This window comes from Oxyura jamaicensis, chromosome 1 (genome assembly GCF_011077185.1).
Source record: "Oxyura jamaicensis isolate SHBP4307 breed ruddy duck chromosome 1, BPBGC_Ojam_1.0, whole genome shotgun sequence".
Classification (NCBI taxonomy): domain Eukaryota; kingdom Metazoa; phylum Chordata; class Aves; order Anseriformes; family Anatidae; genus Oxyura; species Oxyura jamaicensis.
In genome coordinates, this window is record NC_048893.1 from 111,487,162 (window position 1) to 111,503,629 (window position 16,468).

General features: G+C 43.3%; 2 protein-coding genes across 4 annotated transcripts in view; both read right to left on the reverse strand.

Moving 5' to 3' along the window:
* BRWD1 (bromodomain and WD repeat domain containing 1) overlaps positions 1-7,079 on the reverse strand; it is a 55,250-nt gene extending 48,171 nt beyond the window's left edge. Inside the window, exons 1-8 of one of the 3 annotated variants that reach the window (XM_035315801.1) lie at positions 6,898-7,079; positions 6,707-6,765; positions 6,451-6,480; positions 6,215-6,274; positions 3,023-3,173; positions 1,732-1,830; positions 1,006-1,166; positions 193-414 (exon numbers count right to left, since the gene is read on the reverse strand). In XM_035315801.1, the coding sequence (XP_035171692.1) occupies positions 193-414; positions 1,006-1,166; positions 1,732-1,830; positions 3,023-3,173; positions 6,215-6,274; positions 6,451-6,480; positions 6,707-6,765; positions 6,898-6,958 (843 nt within the window). In that variant the 5' untranslated portion in view covers positions 6,959-7,079. Of the gene's footprint in view, positions 1-192; positions 415-1,005; positions 1,167-1,731; positions 1,831-3,022; positions 3,174-6,214; positions 6,275-6,450; positions 6,481-6,611; positions 6,659-6,706; positions 6,766-6,897 lie in introns of those variants that run through there. The other 2 variants (XM_035315800.1, XM_035315802.1) reach the window with 2 other exon arrangements.
* A 2,845-nt stretch (positions 7,080-9,924) lies between these two features.
* Positions 9,925-16,436, reverse strand: HMGN1 (high mobility group nucleosome binding domain 1). The gene is made up of 6 exons (XM_035315813.1): positions 16,201-16,436; positions 15,897-15,929; positions 15,779-15,808; positions 15,631-15,681; positions 13,052-13,183; positions 9,925-10,906 (listed from the first exon to the last, which is right to left on the reverse strand). The coding sequence occupies exons 1-6, from the start codon at positions 16,213-16,215 to the stop codon at positions 10,859-10,861; spliced, it is 309 nt and encodes a 102-aa protein (XP_035171704.1). The 5' UTR covers positions 16,216-16,436; the 3' UTR covers positions 9,925-10,858.
* Positions 16,437-16,468: the final 32 nt, after the last annotated feature.

The window sequence follows — 16,468 nt, forward strand, 5'->3', positions numbered from 1 at the left end:
ATACACTGTTTTATTTTACAAGCCTGCAGCTTTATTTTCAAATATTTTTAAAATCTCATTTGGTCTACGTTAAGAAAGCAAGCATTGTTTGTTCAATACAACCTCTAATACTGCACAAAGTATCCAACAATCAGAAAATGTAAATCAGAAATGTAAATCAGAAAATGTAAAGAAAATTAATGCATAACATACCTGTAATGAGGTAATGGACCCTGTGTGTCCGTGGAGGACAGCAACCGGCGCACAAGTCCTCAGACACCACACTCTGATCATTTTATCACAGCTTCCAGCTGCAATCATAGTGTTCTCATAATTGACAGCCATATCAGAAATCTCTGCTGAATGTCCACGTAATGTGGCAAGTAACCTGCCATTATGAGTTGACCAAATCTTTACCAGACAGTCATCTGAACCCTAGAAAGAAATATTTGTGCTTAGCGAGGAGTTTAAAAGACATTCAGGATGTTTAGGTGTTCTTTAAAGAACCTGTGCTTTTTCAGAGCTTGGTAAAATTACAAGTCTGTTTAAAAATCTGTATACTTCTTAAACTGACAAAAATAATGTCATATAACCCACACTAAGAAACAAAATTTTAATTATGGTTCAAGATTACAGACCTATGCCATATAAAGCAAGAAGTCTAGACTAAATTTGAGGAGTTTCCTTACTGTAATGACAAACACCAATAAAAGGACTGTAAAACAATTTTTCTTCTACCACTTTATGAAGAACATGAAAGATGCTGAACACACAACTACGTCACTGAAGGAAGCTCCTGCATCAGTAGCAGGTCAGGAGCTGACATGAAGTACAACTATTTCGTAGATGCTTCTGACCTTTTACTTTACCAAATCATCACACTTGAGCACTGAGATGGAGCTCATCAGCTCTACTTTGACAGTATTGATATCCACCTCAAGTAGTTTTAGCACAGTCTGCATTTCAAAGTTATTTTCCTAGCATCCAACTATGATTATTTTCAGACTTGGATTTATTTCAACTCACAGTAAATATTCTATGTCCAGTCCTATCGAATGCAACACAATACACAGAAGAAAGATGGCCAAGAATCCGTCTGTGCATCTTAACGTGCTGATACATACTTCCTGGAAACGAAGTACTAAACTTTGCATATCCAGTTAATTGCTTTGCTCGATATACTTCCACTAGAACACAAAGAAATCAAAGAATTAACATATTAACATGTAAAACAAGTCTACTCTAAAACACCATTATTTACCTTTGTTAATACATTACTTAAGGATTTCCTAAAAGAGACTTTAATATTTCATGAAGTCAGAGTTGTTGGCTTTTTTGAATTTCCATTCTTTTTATGTGTATAAGACAGTACTCTAAACTTGCTTGAATCGAAACTTCTGCCTCTAAATATGAAGTGCTAAATATTATCTTTATTTTCCCTTGGCTTTCTATAAGTTAAATCGTATGACAGCCCTTCCATCCAAAGGTGAATGATTCATAAATACTTGTTGGTTTAACTACTTAATACACAGGCTTTATTAAAAGAGACAGACCTCACCTAGAGGCTACTATCTCGCTAGTGCCGTGGGCAGGCCTTTGTACCCATACCTAGCTCCACTGAAGGCATACAAAGTTCTCCAGATAAGCCTCCAGATCCAGCTGAGGCGTAATTTTCAGTGTCATAGCAAGACTCGTATCAAGATATACCTCATATGCTCATATTAATAGAGATGGATGTTGAACAAGACTTACCCAGATTCGGTGGTGTGCCATAGTTTACAGGAAATTCAGGAGGTCTTCCTCTATGAAGAGCAGCAAATGCAGAGCCCTTCCAAACAGTGTTTCTGCAATCTTTAAAATCAAGTGGAAGGTTGTCACAAGCACACGTTAAAAATGCTGTTCAACTGTGGTTTCAAAACACAGTAAAGAATATAAGCGTAGAAGGTATTATACACAGTATTGAAATAACTTTAAAAAAATCAGAAGACTGAAAGCCTCCAAACGAACAGTACATCGTAATAATGAAATGGAAGGGGGGGAAGCAGCTTTGATACTACTTCTGAATGGTGACACCTCTGCAATTCACGTAACACAAAACTAACTTTTCATCTGAAATTTTCATACTCATTTTCAGAGCAAAGTATTTAAGACAAAATAACGTGCAAAATATACAGCACGTCTATTAATGCGAAATTATCAGACTAGACGATCTCAAGAGCTCCCTTCCAACCTTGCAATTCTGTGATTCTTAACTTTACCACAAAGTCATTTTGACTCACTTGTGTTGAAATAACTGCAATCCCAACTCTAAGGGTAAAACAGTCACTGCATCAGTGTACGTTCTTTAAAGAAGTTAGGACAGATAACTGAAAAACAAGTGCATTCAGTAGACCAGTCCCACAACACAGTATCTAGCTACCCAAAACTTTCTACAAACACATGAACACGCCCCTCTCTCCCAAAATGTTCAAAGAGGAAAATTTTAAGCCAAAATCTACTTTGTAAGTATCAAATAATCCACATGCTTTTGTATTGCCAACCATTCACTTTAAATTATGGACACGGACTTTCTTTCTGCATACATACAGAATATGCATGTACTAATTTTGATGCCATTTGCATTAACCAAGAAAACCTTCAGAAAACTGGTTTTACTGCCTCAGATTTGCACTGAACACAGTACAACAGCAACCACAATTGAAAACCACAGGGCCAACACACTATTCAGAACGCTGGGAGAGGGGAGAGAAGCAGCACCTGTCCCAGATTGTTCACTATATTGCACTAACACTGAAAACTGGCAACATTCAGCACTCAGTAACAGTAATTCTCGTGATACAAGTCAAAACTTCCTTTTCACAACAATCAGCATATAGTTACTCTGTTAAGACATAAAACGCTGGTGTTTTGGTTCCTTAAGCACCGTGCAGAAGTAGCATGGGCCACTTTGGTGAAAGCTCACTACCTTTAAATAATCAAAAAATCATTACCAGATTCTTATGAAAATGCATCATACCCATTTTGAATAACAAACAAACCATACCTTTTGCTGTACGTAACAAGGACTGCCTCCCCGCACCAAGCAAGGAATTCACTCTCGAAATGCTGGGTGGTATCTCTTTATCCAGTATCGGGCCAATACGCTTGCAAATTTGTAATAAATGGTCCGGAGCCACATGTTGGTTGGATAGCACCTGACAGAAATTAAAGTTTTAAACATATATATGGTACAGCCAGAATAGATTAACCTAAAAGCATCAATATTCACATAACCAATGTTTAAAATACCCAAATTCAAATTACCAAACATCAATTCTGTAAAGCTCTCATCTAGTGAGCTAAGCAAGTGCTCTTCAGGAATGGGAGAGCTGTAGTAAAAATACCTTTGGTAAAATTACCTACTGCCTATCAGTATTTTACTGCAGAAAGCCTGCAATATTCTTGCATATAGTGTCCATTCCTGTGGTACCCTACAAGAGTTGCCTTTGCCTAACTCACCCAACTATTTTTTATTAATAAAAGTCAGGCACTTGTAACTCAAGATCATGGAAAATTCTGTTGTAATCAAGCACGAGAATTTATGCAACTACTACTTCACTGTACAGTACTTATTCAGTAAAGTGCAGTCTGGTAGGTTTGAGTACAATATAGTTTCCTTGAAGAACCAGTACTACACAACATAAGACTGCTGAGCTTCCTTAAACCAAGTGGATCAAAACAATCACCTGTCAAGTTGGGGAGATCCCATATTATTTACATCCAGCAGTCTAAAAAAGATACTTCCCCACATACACTCAGATGCCTCAGTTAAGAACAGATGTGTGGTTTGGGGTTGCCCCGGAGGTCAGTCGGAAGAACTCCTAAACTAGTGATGAAATTTATCACAGTAATGCAGAAGTTAAATTCACTGAGCTTATATGGACCTGAGTAAACCAAACCAAGAGGAACATAAATTTAAACTAGTGGCAGGCCTGAATCTGCAGGTACAAACATACCCATGCTCACTGTACTCTGTGACTGGGCCGCATAAGAACCAGCCAGAGCCAGAAGCCATGCTGCTGCTCCAGCAGAGAGGCAATTCCCTGACACTCAAGAGAGGCAAAGGGCCACAACAACATTGGCATGCGGCCTCTTGCCCATGTTGTTAAAAACACGGGCAGAACTGGCTCATGATGCTACTCCCTCAGCCTCATGATTGAACATAAATGAGAAAAGTCTTGATAAAGCTGATCCCGCAGTCAGAAGGGCAGGAAAAAAATACCGTGTGCTGCCAAATAAGATCTGCTCAACAAAAAGTTGTCCAAACATAAACAGAGTGTTGTGAGCAATGTGATTTAAGCCACAACCCAGCATGCTTTAAGAATAAAAATCCAAGTAATGTACAAAGTTTGGGGAGTTATAGGGTGTATTCTTTGGGGAGTGGCTGTTAACACCAGTGAAACAGTTAACATTACTACACAGCCAAACACACTGAAGTAAGTCAGCTCAACAAACGGTTACGGTTGATTATGAGAACAAATTTAGTTGGTAAGATTACAAAAAATCACTTTTTCGTCATTTCTTTCTAAATTTTGCCTCTTCAACTGGCACACAGTAGTAGCAGCCAAGATATTCTGGACAGGACGCTCAGCATAATCTATGTCAAGTATTATAAACTGTTCTGCTTGCACACCATCATCAGGAATCACTTACAGAAGCATGCTTACCAAACCTAGCATCTTTTTAAAAGTAGCTTTACTCAGGTTTTGGAAAGATGGTTATTTTAAACTGTTGCTCCAGTTCCATGATGAACAAAAAGGAAAAGAAATAATTGTACCACTTGTTTGTTATTTATCTGCAGTCAAAGCAAATTCAGAGAGAGACAGGCAGGACAAGAGGTTCCCAAAGCCCTTCCAAAGCAGAATCTAAAAGCTTCAGAAGATGTATTTCAGGATACTCAAAATTCAATTATCCTGCACAGATACTTCTTGTAAATTGTACAGGGAAAAGAGGTAGAAGTGGCACACATTAAAGAATTCATTTGAGAACTTTATATGCATGAACACAGAAAACTCCTGAAGTCCCAGAAGAACTGGGGTCAAAAAACAAACAACCAAACAAAAAACAGACAAAGCCCTTTTAAAGTCAACGCTACTTTCATGTCTGCTAAATTCAAGTCAGAGCTTGAAAGTATTCCTGCTTAGCAAGACTTGGCCTTTTAGTGACTTAAAGCATTAATTTTAAGACCTCATTTGCTCAACTGACCACACTGACAACTAAAAGAAATGGAATCCAGTTTATCATTTTAAGCAGCAGTTAAATAATTAAGAAAACGTTATAAACTAAGTATTATTCTTTCTCTATACAAGCACTACCCAGAAGCGTTGAAGTGTTAGACACGGGGGAAGAGGAGATCTAACTGTAACAATACACAAGCTGACAGGTAAGGGAGAAGTCCATTAACCTGGAATGCCTAACCGGGGTGGGGGTGGGTGGTGAATAAACATTTCTCTAAAGAAAACAAGACCAAGAACAATAAACCAGTGCAGAACTACAATGGCCAGGCACCACCAGGCCACTACTTCACAAGGTTCAAACTGCCAAATACATTCTGCAGTCGAAGAAGCAGTAAAACAAAACGCCAAGATAAAAGCAGCTTTCCATTCTGAAATGGGATGGAAGAAAACATTTGGTGCAAACAAGATCGGCGGCAGAAGGCATTCAAATACACGCCATTGAGAGGTCACTCGTATCTTTGCAATGTTTAGAAACAAAGCTATGACCAGTGAGCGGCCAGAGAAAGAGAGCACACTTGTAGGAACCACAACTGCCAAGCCTTGATTTCTGAACAGCGATTTCATTTCCTAATCTGTTGAAGGGGACCGATGAAGGAAGCCAAGCAGAAAATAAATACCGTCAAATCAAAACGTGCTTGACAAACTTGCTCGCGAAACTCCGAAATGAAACCGTGCTTCAGATTGGCTCCTGCCCGTCTGTAGGCAGCGGCATGTACCAATGCACAACGCCAAGCTCCACCTCTGCTATGTAAACAATATCCTCAATTTAAACCACCACTTGTGTTTTTGTTAGTCTAATGTAAAGACATCAAACGCCTTTTCCGACAGGGACTCCAGTGCCTTAACAGAACAGCAAATCTGCAAGTTAAAGCTTTGGGCCTACTTTTAAAGGTTGAAACGTCTTAACATCAGCGATACCATCCTAATTAAAAGGGTTTTTAAAAGAATATAAGTCTTACCAATTCTTCATAGCTTCTGTAATGCTCGTTTCCTTCCCAATCCAACCGTTTAGGAAGTAACTAAATAGAGAAAGAAGAAAATAAGTTGGAGGGGAAGGAGGGAAGAAATCACATCCACAACAACGTGTGTGGAAGGGGGTAAAAAGTTGGGAGGTGGGAGCGGAAGAAACTCGAGTGACTTAAGAAGGTTTCTACTACAGCGAGAGGGGCGAGACCGGCGGGGATTCCACACAGACCTGGTGCTGCTCCAGCTCCTGCACCAGCACCTGCGGAGACACGGGAAACAGAAGAGAAAAAAAAAAAAAAAAAAAAGGCATCAGCGGGGACGGCAGGCGGGGGGCTGGGGCTTGCCAGGCGGCCGCCGAGAGGCCGGGGGTCGGGTACCGGCCGCTCACACCTCCCCTGCAATCCTCTCCGCAGCAGCCACCAGACGGCTGAGGGCTCCGGGCAAGCGTGCGAGCCCAGGTGAGCGAGCGGCGCCCCGGTACTCACCTCCAGCGCTCTCTTGCAGGGCCCGGTGGTCAGGAACCGAGCTATGAGGAAGTAGAGCTCTGCAGGAGAGACGGGGACAGACAGGGAGACACGGGGGGGGAGGGGGGGGGTGAGGCTGAGCGGCGGCGGCGGCAGCGGGAAGATGGCGGCAGGGAGCGGCGCCGGCTCCCGCCGCGCCCCGCCGGCGTTACCTGATTCAATGAGCGGCACGGACGCGCCGCCGGAGCTGGAGGAAGGCGAGAGCTCGGCCATGGCTCGCTTCAGCTTCCTTCCCTCCTGCGGGCGGGCGGGCGGCCGGGCTCAGGCGGCGGCAGGCGCGGGCCGGGCCCGGCTCGGGAGAGCCCTGTCAGCGCCCCCTCCCCCTCCTCCCTCCTCTGCTCTCCCCCGCCCCTCTCGCTCGCGCTCCCCCCCCCCCCCGTCGCCTAGCGCAGCCTCAGCGCCGCCATCGCCGCCTCCGCCTGCGCCACCCGCCTCTGCCCCGCCGCCTCCTGCGCAGGGCGGAGGGGGAAAAGTAGTCCCGGCTCCCTGTTAGGGCGGCTGTCCGGGAAGGAAGGGGGTCGGCGGGGACGGAGCGCGTCGCCGCGGTGAGAGGTGCGGCGCGGGAGCGGTGAGCGGGACGCTGCGGCGGGGGAAAGGAACGAGATGGCCGGGCGCGGAAGGATCGCGGCCGCGGGGTGGTGAGGGATAATCGCTGGGCGGGGCCGTTCTGTCAGGAGTGGGCGGAGCCACGGCGCGCGACGGGGCCGTTGCGGCCGTTACGGCCGTTGGGGCGCTGCGCTCGTGCGGCCGGGACCCGGCGTCCTGTCAGCCCCCTCGTCCCCTGAGGGCCGCCCGCACGGCCCCGGCTGTCGCAGCGCAGAGCTGAGGGGTGCTTGGCGGCGGAGGAGGAAGTGCCGGCAGGGTGCTGCCGTGGGGAGCACGTTCTGGAGATCAAGTAACCTCGTGGAGACGGGGTTTGCTCCGTAGATGCTGAAGTGGATGGTTCCCGTTACGTGTGTCGTGCAGATCTTCACTGTCACTCCACTCTTTAGTCGCACAGAGCAAACTTACCTGGTGTCACAACAGGGAAGAGTGCTGTTTCCGAAGCACGGCCCTGGGACTTGTCAGAGCAGTTTACATACCTCCCAGTCCAATTCTCCACACGCAGGACCAACATCTCATGCCAATGCACACAACCCCTCGCTCTCCCAGTAGCTTAAGTAGCTGGGTTTTGCTGTCACAGGCTGACAGCTCAAACCATTTGAAGAGCCATAGCACCTACCACTTCGATCCCCTTACTTTTCATGGGGCGTGACTGCCTAGCCTGAAATTTCTTTCACCTTAAGTGGACTGCTTTGTTGAGAGCTATCATTTTTCCTCCCCTCTTCTCCAAAGTCTGCCCCACCAGCAGCTCTCTTTACAGGTAAAGCTAAGAGAATCCTTTCAGGCCTGAGCTTGCGCTGCTCCAAACAGAGGTAGGGTTTCCATGCTCCTGACACAACTACCCCTGGTCCTGTCCTCCTTTCGGTGAGAATTTCTGTCCCGTGAAAGGCGGGCTGCCCCTGATTTCCCTGATGGCTGAGTCCTCTCACCTCCACAATAAAATGAGAAAGAAATTTCTGTCCCCAAGAATACATATTAGGGAACAACTATGATAAATGTGTTAGAAGATGTTGGGAATCAGCAGGATCTCCAGATTAGAGACTCAAAATACATGAGAAGCAGACATTTCATAAGAAGGTAAAAGAGGTTATTTCAGGATACTCACCTGCAACTTTATTAGTCATTTCACAGATGTTTTTGACTTGGTAAAAACACAAAGAAAGCAAACAGGCCACATAAGCAGCCATTGCACCCTACTACTAAACTTAACAAATAAGATAATGGGAGGTGTTGTAAAGAGTAGCATAAACTTAGCTCAAGCCTTTTAAAATCCACAGAATTTGAAGGCAAAGCCAGATGCATTCTGCTAGAAACACACCTGTGACAGAATTGGACCAGCAGCACTTTGTGGTCCACTGTTGGAAGACATCCTCTGTATAAGCTGAGGAAAAACTAATATTTTCTTAAATAGGTAAGAAGTAAAAAGGGTAAAATGCTTTATTATATGAAAGCATGTGAGAAATTACTCGGATAAAAGCATTCCTTGAGAAAATAAGTTAGAGGTGAAACTTGGGTGTCTCTTTAGAAGTAACTATTAGAAGTTGAATGTGGCACAAAAAATGAAGAGGACATAGATACTGTAGTTGCAGGTGTTAAGAGCATAAATATCATCAAGGAAAAAAAAAAAGAAGAAACAAGAAGTGTTACTTTTTGATCTTGACTCCTCCCAAGACAAGGCTGACAGCTGGCTGGCATCACACCGATAGGATGAAGCCCTGCTACTACGCACAGCTGCAATACAGCAAAATGAAGGGTGGCTGGGGGGGGGAGGGGAGGAAATCACACTCTGAGGGAGCTGAAGCGATACTGTCAGAGGTTCTTCCAGTCACAGGTTTCATTTTTTTAAGATAAAATAACATATACTTGATACGCCCCCTTCTGATGAAAGGCTGTTATTTTATTTTTTTGAATACACTGAGGGAGAATCAGGGCAGTTTAGTACTATATGAATGAGCTCTCAGCATCGTTACATTTTACTTTTGTTTGAAACCATGCTGTCAAGTTGCAACTCCACGTAGCAGGTATAGCTACTCACAGCATGGTTACCTTACCTAACAGATCATCAGCACGAGAACAGAAGTCTTCTTGCTCTTCCCTTGCCGCTCCTGCCCACACTGTTCCCCTACTTTTCTTCTAAGGGTTCCACTGCATGACCCCAGCTAGCTACCAGAGAAGTTCACAGCCCAGCTTCATTTCCCTGATGAACAGGGAAATCAACAAAACATCTGATGTTTTAAAGTCAAAAGTCAGCTTCCCCAAAAATTGACTGGGGAAATGCCAATGCAGTCCCAATACAGTCCAAAATAAGTTCCAATACAACAGTTAACACTCAAGAGGATTGCTCTGCACATCTTCCTCAAAGCACTGTTTACACGAGTGCACACACCATCTCTTAGATGCCAGACAAGAAGATCTGATGCTGTTTTTTAAGAGCAAAAGCAGCACCACTACACTACCAGCTTTCAATCTTTAAGTCCAAGCAAGACTGCAACTATGGTTTTCTAATTGCTGCTCACTGCCTGCATTACCATTCGTCTCTTGGAAAAGTATGGGTTTTACCAACATCAAGAATACAGTTAGAAATCAAAACCACTAGGTATTTATTTATTCATTGTTTTCCAACAGAAACACAACATGTTCGATGACTACACGACTTGTACTGTGAGTTGTCATAGTCAATGCAGGAGCTACCAAAACATCATTTCTTAAGATTTATTTGGCTTTTGTTTGGTGATCACAGACACTACAAATAATTTTACAATTGTTTTTATTCACATAGGGTTTTTTAATCTAAAAACTAGAGTTTTATTTTTCTAAGCCTATTTCAAATATTTTTCATCTGATCATTGTAGACAAGCTGTCCTTGAAAATAGGATGTGAAATACCAGCTGACGTTAAGTCTACCGATCAGAAACTTTTACCTATTCAGCATTTAAAGTAAAAATTTCCAGTCTTTCACACCACCATTACAAAGTTGTTGAGAAAAATCAAGCTGCACCTACCAAAAATAACTTTGTCACAGATATACATCACTCAGCAAGAAATCCAACACTAGGGAGCAGTTTATTAGGTAAGCAATTCTACTGATGGTACAACCATAGATAAATAACTACAATGTTAAGACATCCTCAACATATTGTTACAAACTCCGAAGTCTAACCTGTGTTATGCTTCATTTAATAGGATAGAAAAATTGTCCCTCACAATCTATGGAACATGAAGCCTCATCAAGACTTGAAAAAGCCCCCTCCTTTATGGAACATTCCAGTAATTTCTGGTTTCATAGAAAACAGACAACCAGTACATGATTTTACCACTTAAAAAAAAAGCATTTACACATATCTAAATATGTAAAAAAATGGGTTGGGTTGGGATTCTCTCCTTTTTAAAAATGTGTTTTCTACAACTACTAAAAAACTTGCATTTACAAAATAGTTGATAAAAATATTCCTCTGAATTGTACAAGAAGAAAAGTATAAGGACCATCAATCCAAGAGCTGGTACCAGACGTTAGTCAGACTTAGCTTCTTTCTCTACTGCTGCATCAGATGCTTGGGTCTGAAAAGAAGGGGGAAAAAACACGAGCGTGAAAAATTTCTAAGCAATTAAGTCTTTTAGTTCATAGCATTTTTAATGTGCAATTGAGTTAACTGGACATACAGAACAACCATGACTTGTCTCTACACACCATGCTTTGCAGTCTAATTAATCGGTGCCATGATCTGCTCATTTCTCTTGGACAACAACCTATTAAAACCAAGCTTTCTTGAAAGGCCTTTTATCTCCTCAGATGCATCAGTATGGATTTCAGAAGCTGATATTGTTACTATTCAATATGTGCTGAAAAGGATTTTTTTTTTTTTTAAAAAAAAAGCCTTTTTCAATAATTACTGCCTTTAAGAAAGATTTTTTTTTGAAGTTAAAATCCTTGTGTAAAATTGTGCTTAGAAAAAACATTATAGATGCATTTTATGCACCCAAGTGCAGCACTGAACATTTTCAAATCTTAGTACATTTTGAGGCAAGCAAGATTTAGGGACTCAGTACTGCACTGAACTAAACATCACTTTGTAAAAATACACTGAACGTAGCAGAGCTACACCATTTTTAAGTCAAGCTTCTATACATTGTACTTCAGGACAAATTCATACAAAATTAATTGATTACAATTGTAACCCCCTTTGGATTGGAAAACTCACTGCTTTGCAACATAGTTTAAAAAAAAAAAAAAGGAATGTAACAACTATCAACATAAAAACTATGCTAATTTAACTATTCCAAAGCTTTGCAGCACCAACAGCACCAAAAACATAATATTGAAATCATAGTACTACCACAACAGGAACCCTAACACCAGCTGACTGTCTACACTGGCCCCTGGGGGAAGGCTTTGGAAGGATGAAGTACATACAGTAGCCATTTTTCCCCACAGGCATTTCATTCTTTTTACTGTAAGAATTCACTGTCCGTCCAGGACATTGTTAACTAACAACAGCATCACTGACAGTATTGGATGATAACAGTAGTCTTTAATGTCAAACAGGACAGACTGCCTTGTCTAGCCTTGGGTATTTTATTAGTTCATGGATTTTGACTGGGTGACCAACATAAGCATGAAGTTGTGCCCCAAAAATGATCATCCATTCCTTAACTTTGTCATCTTTACACGAGAGCATTAAACAGATGAGAAACATCACCGGATTTCAGTTTGTTATTACTGTCATGCCACATGCACAAATGGAAGGCCTGAATTATGCAACGGTGATAGACAGCGAGAGCCACGTACAAACTCCAGCCTACCAATGAATTGCTACTTACAGCGCTTTTTCACAAACATCACACCATAAGTTTGCAAAGGAAAAAACATTACTCCAAATGAATTATACTGCATGCTAAAATAATCAACCTTCCTTACACACAAAACCCCATCTACCTAAAAAACAAATACACTTTTCCCCTACTTGGAAATAAATTTGCACACTGAAAAAAAAATTTAAAAATGAAAATTTTAAACACAAACTAGACAGGAAGAATAAATCACATTTAAATTTAAAACAAATCCTCTGAAGATCTGACCAAACAACTGACTAACTGAAGTGAGCAAGGCAGTCAATACTGCAGAAAACTCAGAGTAATTGTAAGCCTATGTGAAAACTTGCTTTATCCAACTGTTAACAGCTGCAGTAGGAGGCGCTGCTGCTCCCTACAAATCTCATCCTAAATTTAAAAACGAGTGATGCCCAGCTTCCAGAAAAAGAGTAGTGTGAAGGATGCTTTAAGTTAAATGATCACTAACTCCTAAAAAAGAACCACGGCCATTTTAGCAAAGTATTACAATCAAGAATAATTTGGCACAGTCCTCAACAACTATTAGTAGTTCTTGCAACTTTCCCTACCATCCCTTCATCAAAGGCAACAGCCTTTCCCTTGTCACGGCTGGCAAAACAGCTCCTTGCTGAAGGACGTGACTTTAGTAAAATTCTCACCTTTTTCCATAACTTCAGGGACTGTTACTATATCACTGCAACTCTTCTGGGGGCAACTAGAATTCACCTGGTTTATCTACTAGTGTTTTGATAACCTTTATCTTTCTTTGCACAGAAACAGAATCTAGTAAAAGAACTGCATGTGTTTCTGATGTTTAGGTAACTAGTACAGTAAGTTATCCAGATGTTTTAGAATAAAGAATACAGACAACTTTACCTCCTCACTTTTCATTTCCCCATTTTCTGCAGGCAAGTTGTCCTTCGTCTGTTCTTGGTTTGTCTCATCCGTCTGTTTTCCTTTAGGCCCCTTTTTCCCCTTTGACTGAGCCTTCTTGTCCTCAGACTTATCCTACAATTAAATCAGTTTCCGGTAAGTTCATATAACCTACAAGGTAAACCTTGAAAATGATTAAACAAAAACAAGATGGACTTGCCAAACAGCAAGAGCTGCTACCAACAACCAGTGAGCTAATACATAGTTGAATTGCCAAAAAAGCCTCTTCCAAACTACATACAGACAACCCCTATTTCGCGTAGTCAGTACAATGAGAGAATCAAATCAGGACAAGATAAACCTCTCCTTTTCTCTTCCATCCCTCAACCCTGAACAGCACACACTATGACAATGTTAGGCTCACAGAATCTAAAACCACCACATTGTACAGTAGCTACAAGCACCGCTTAGAGCAGTACAAACCCATCTGGAAAAACCTATCAGAAAGAAAAATGGTAGTACTTAATTCTAGCAGCAAGGCAGAACAATTTGTCATATGTGCTCTAAGTTCTTGTGGCAGAGCTAAAATACCAAACCAGCAGTGAAGTCCTTCCACTCTGTATATCACATCCTCTCTACCTGGCGTCACTGTTATTAAACAGACTGGAGAAAAGCATTTGCTCATAGCTATTTTTGTATAAACCTGTAACATATCCTCCCAGATATTCCTTACAGCAACCAAATGCCATAAAGTTTGCTTGTCCCCCAGCTGATCCTCAAAATATTTATGTCAATTAAGACTGACACAGGAGCACTGTTTTTGACACCACCTGTCAAACATTAGCATCACAATTTAATGATGCTAACAACCGTTTTCAGTAAATGACAAACTAACACATTTTCTGGGCAGGTTCAATTTGAGTACGTCACAAGAGAATATAATGCACTTATACGTCTAAGCTGAAGACTACTGCACTGATCTCCCTTAAAGTGCATCTAATCTCATTGAAAATACTGCGTGCACTCCATGGAAGGAAGTTCTTCAACTTACGGCCTAATTTATTACCTCTGACCTAAAATTCACCGCGAGAAAGAGTTCTCATTTCTGTTCATTCTATGTACTGTAGAAACACGCAGGTCTGATCAGAGACCACTGGGTCAGATGTATTCCATTCTTTGTGAGGAACACTTAGAGCAAAAACAACAAAAAAGCATCGGGCTACTGGGCTACTTTACACAACTTTTTACTAGCCATTTAAATACATTTCCTATTCTATATGAACGCATATGCAAAATGTTGTCTTCATAATACAATCTTGCCAAATGATTGTAACTACTGAGCAAAAGTTTTACGTGTTTTACACTGCTGGACACAAACATGCAATAGGATATGCACGTATACAGAGGGCGCAATGTAAAAATAAAAAACGCTGCAGCATCTTCTATCCACTAACTACACTGTCAATGTCCACAGAACTTCAGAAATGCTTTTACACTGCCTTTAGAAAAGGATTTAATTTTAAAATCCTTCAGAGCACAGAGATGAATTAAAATACACTGAAGAAAAAAAATCAGTAAAAAAAATAAACGCTCGGACTCAGTATTACAAAACCAGATAATTTCACAACATGCAGACCTCTGTGTTTCAATTTTCAAAATAGCAGTCTCCAACTAGCAGCATCAGAAAGTAGATGCACTGCTGAGAAAAACACTTGAAAAAAGGAACTGAAAAATGGAAAGCTTTCAAAATCCTTTAGGCTGTAAACTCAGAGAATGGGAGTACATCAATATTCAGCCCATTAGGATGAAGTTGCAGTACTGATCAGTTGAGCAGGACTATAAAAGCGAAGACAGGGGGCCCACAAAGCAGAATTCTGTACTAGTGTCTCTGAAACGCTGTAAGCCATACATTTGACAACAAAGCCAAACAAGACCCCCTTATAATCATGAACAAACACACAAAAATTAATACGCCAACCTGCCAATGGATACTGAACCTCTCTATTTCTTTAAAAATAAGATTTTACACCTCAACTATTGAACTGTTCAGGCTATACTTAAAATTTGAAAGATTATACTAAATCACAACACACACAAAGACACAAAAATTGACTACATGAATGGAAAGGTGGATCTTTTTCAACAGCCTGTGTAAGTAATTCAAATGTTTTCCTGCTGTAAGACACTGCTTTAATTCGAGAGTATATTCTATCCCCTTCTGTTAGACAGTGACAAAATCCAATTCTGTGCACAGCTGTCAGGATCAGCACCAAAATACCACTTAACAACCAACAAAGCAGCGCCTGTGTTCCTTTGCAATGCTTTTGATTACTTTCCGATTCTTTTGCGTGCTTTAGAAGGGCCTAACCAGGCAGGGTGGAACGAAACTTTCTAGTGTACCTGCAGGTCCCAGTACAAGCACACCAAACCTATCCTTCAGCGAAAGGGGCACTCCCACAGGGAATAGGAGAAGATGAATAAAAACGCCCAGACACTGAGCATCCGTGCTGTGAGGCGGGAAGTCCCCATGCGCCTGCACAGCCAACCGGCCCGCCACCTCCCCCCCTTCCCTGCTCTCTCACCTTTGCCGCCAGCTTTTTGGGTTTCGGCTCTGCTTTGGCAGGAGCGGGTTTCTGAGGAGACACAACGAGTCAGGGCTCAGCCGCGTGAAGACGCCAGCCCTCCCCTAGCCCCGCCGGGGGCGGCCTCCCACCTCGCACCCCTACTCACAGCAGACAGCCGCGCCGATCGCCTCTTCGGCTACAGGGAGAGAAGCACAAAGACCCGCGGCGTCAGGGCCAGCACCGGGACCGCCCCCGCCCCCCCCCCCCCCCCCCCCATAACTTACCTCCTCTGCGGCCTCCCCTCCCGCCGCGCTCACCTGCCAACACAAACACCGCGCGTCAAGCGCGCGGGGGCGGGGCGCAGCGCCACGTGACACCGCCCCCCGCCCCACCCCCACCCCCCCTTACCTCCCCCCACCCCTTCCCGCCGCTGCCTTCAGAGCAGAACCTTCCAGACGCCGCCGTTGGGCGCTGCTGAGGGGAAGGGACGGGGGGAAGGGACGAGGGGGGGCTCCGCTCCTCCTTTAGCTGCCTCTCCGCGCCCCGCTGCCCCCTCCCCGGCCCTTTCTTCCCCCCCCATCGCTTCACCTTTCTCTTCGGCATGGCTCCAGCCGCGGCCCTGCGGCGCCCGCTCCCTCCCTCCCTCGTTCCCTTCCCCGCTGCGCGCCGGGTGCCTCACGGCGAGCCGCTGCGGCCGCCCGCCCGCCAGCCGCGCCGCGCACGGAGGCCGCCCCCCCCCATCCCAGCAGCGCCAGCGGCGCCGCAACAGGATCCAGCCGGATTGGAGGCGGGGAGAGGGGGGGAAGAAGGAGAAGGGGGGCGCCCCGCTCCCCGCCCTGCCCGCCGGGCTGGGCTG

What these genes read in the sequence shown, in the direction of transcription:
- HMGN1 (XM_035315813.1), bottom strand. An exon ending in GATCGGCGCGGCTGTCTGCT is followed by an intron (nt 15,682 to 15,778) that starts GTGAGTAGGGGT and finishes GTGTCTCCTCAG; the next exon opens with AAACCCGCTCCTGCCAAAGC. An exon ending in GGGAAATGAAAAGTGAGGAG is followed by an intron (nt 10,907 to 13,051) that starts GTAAAGTTGTCT and finishes CCTTCTTTTCAG; the next exon opens with ACCCAAGCATCTGATGCAGC.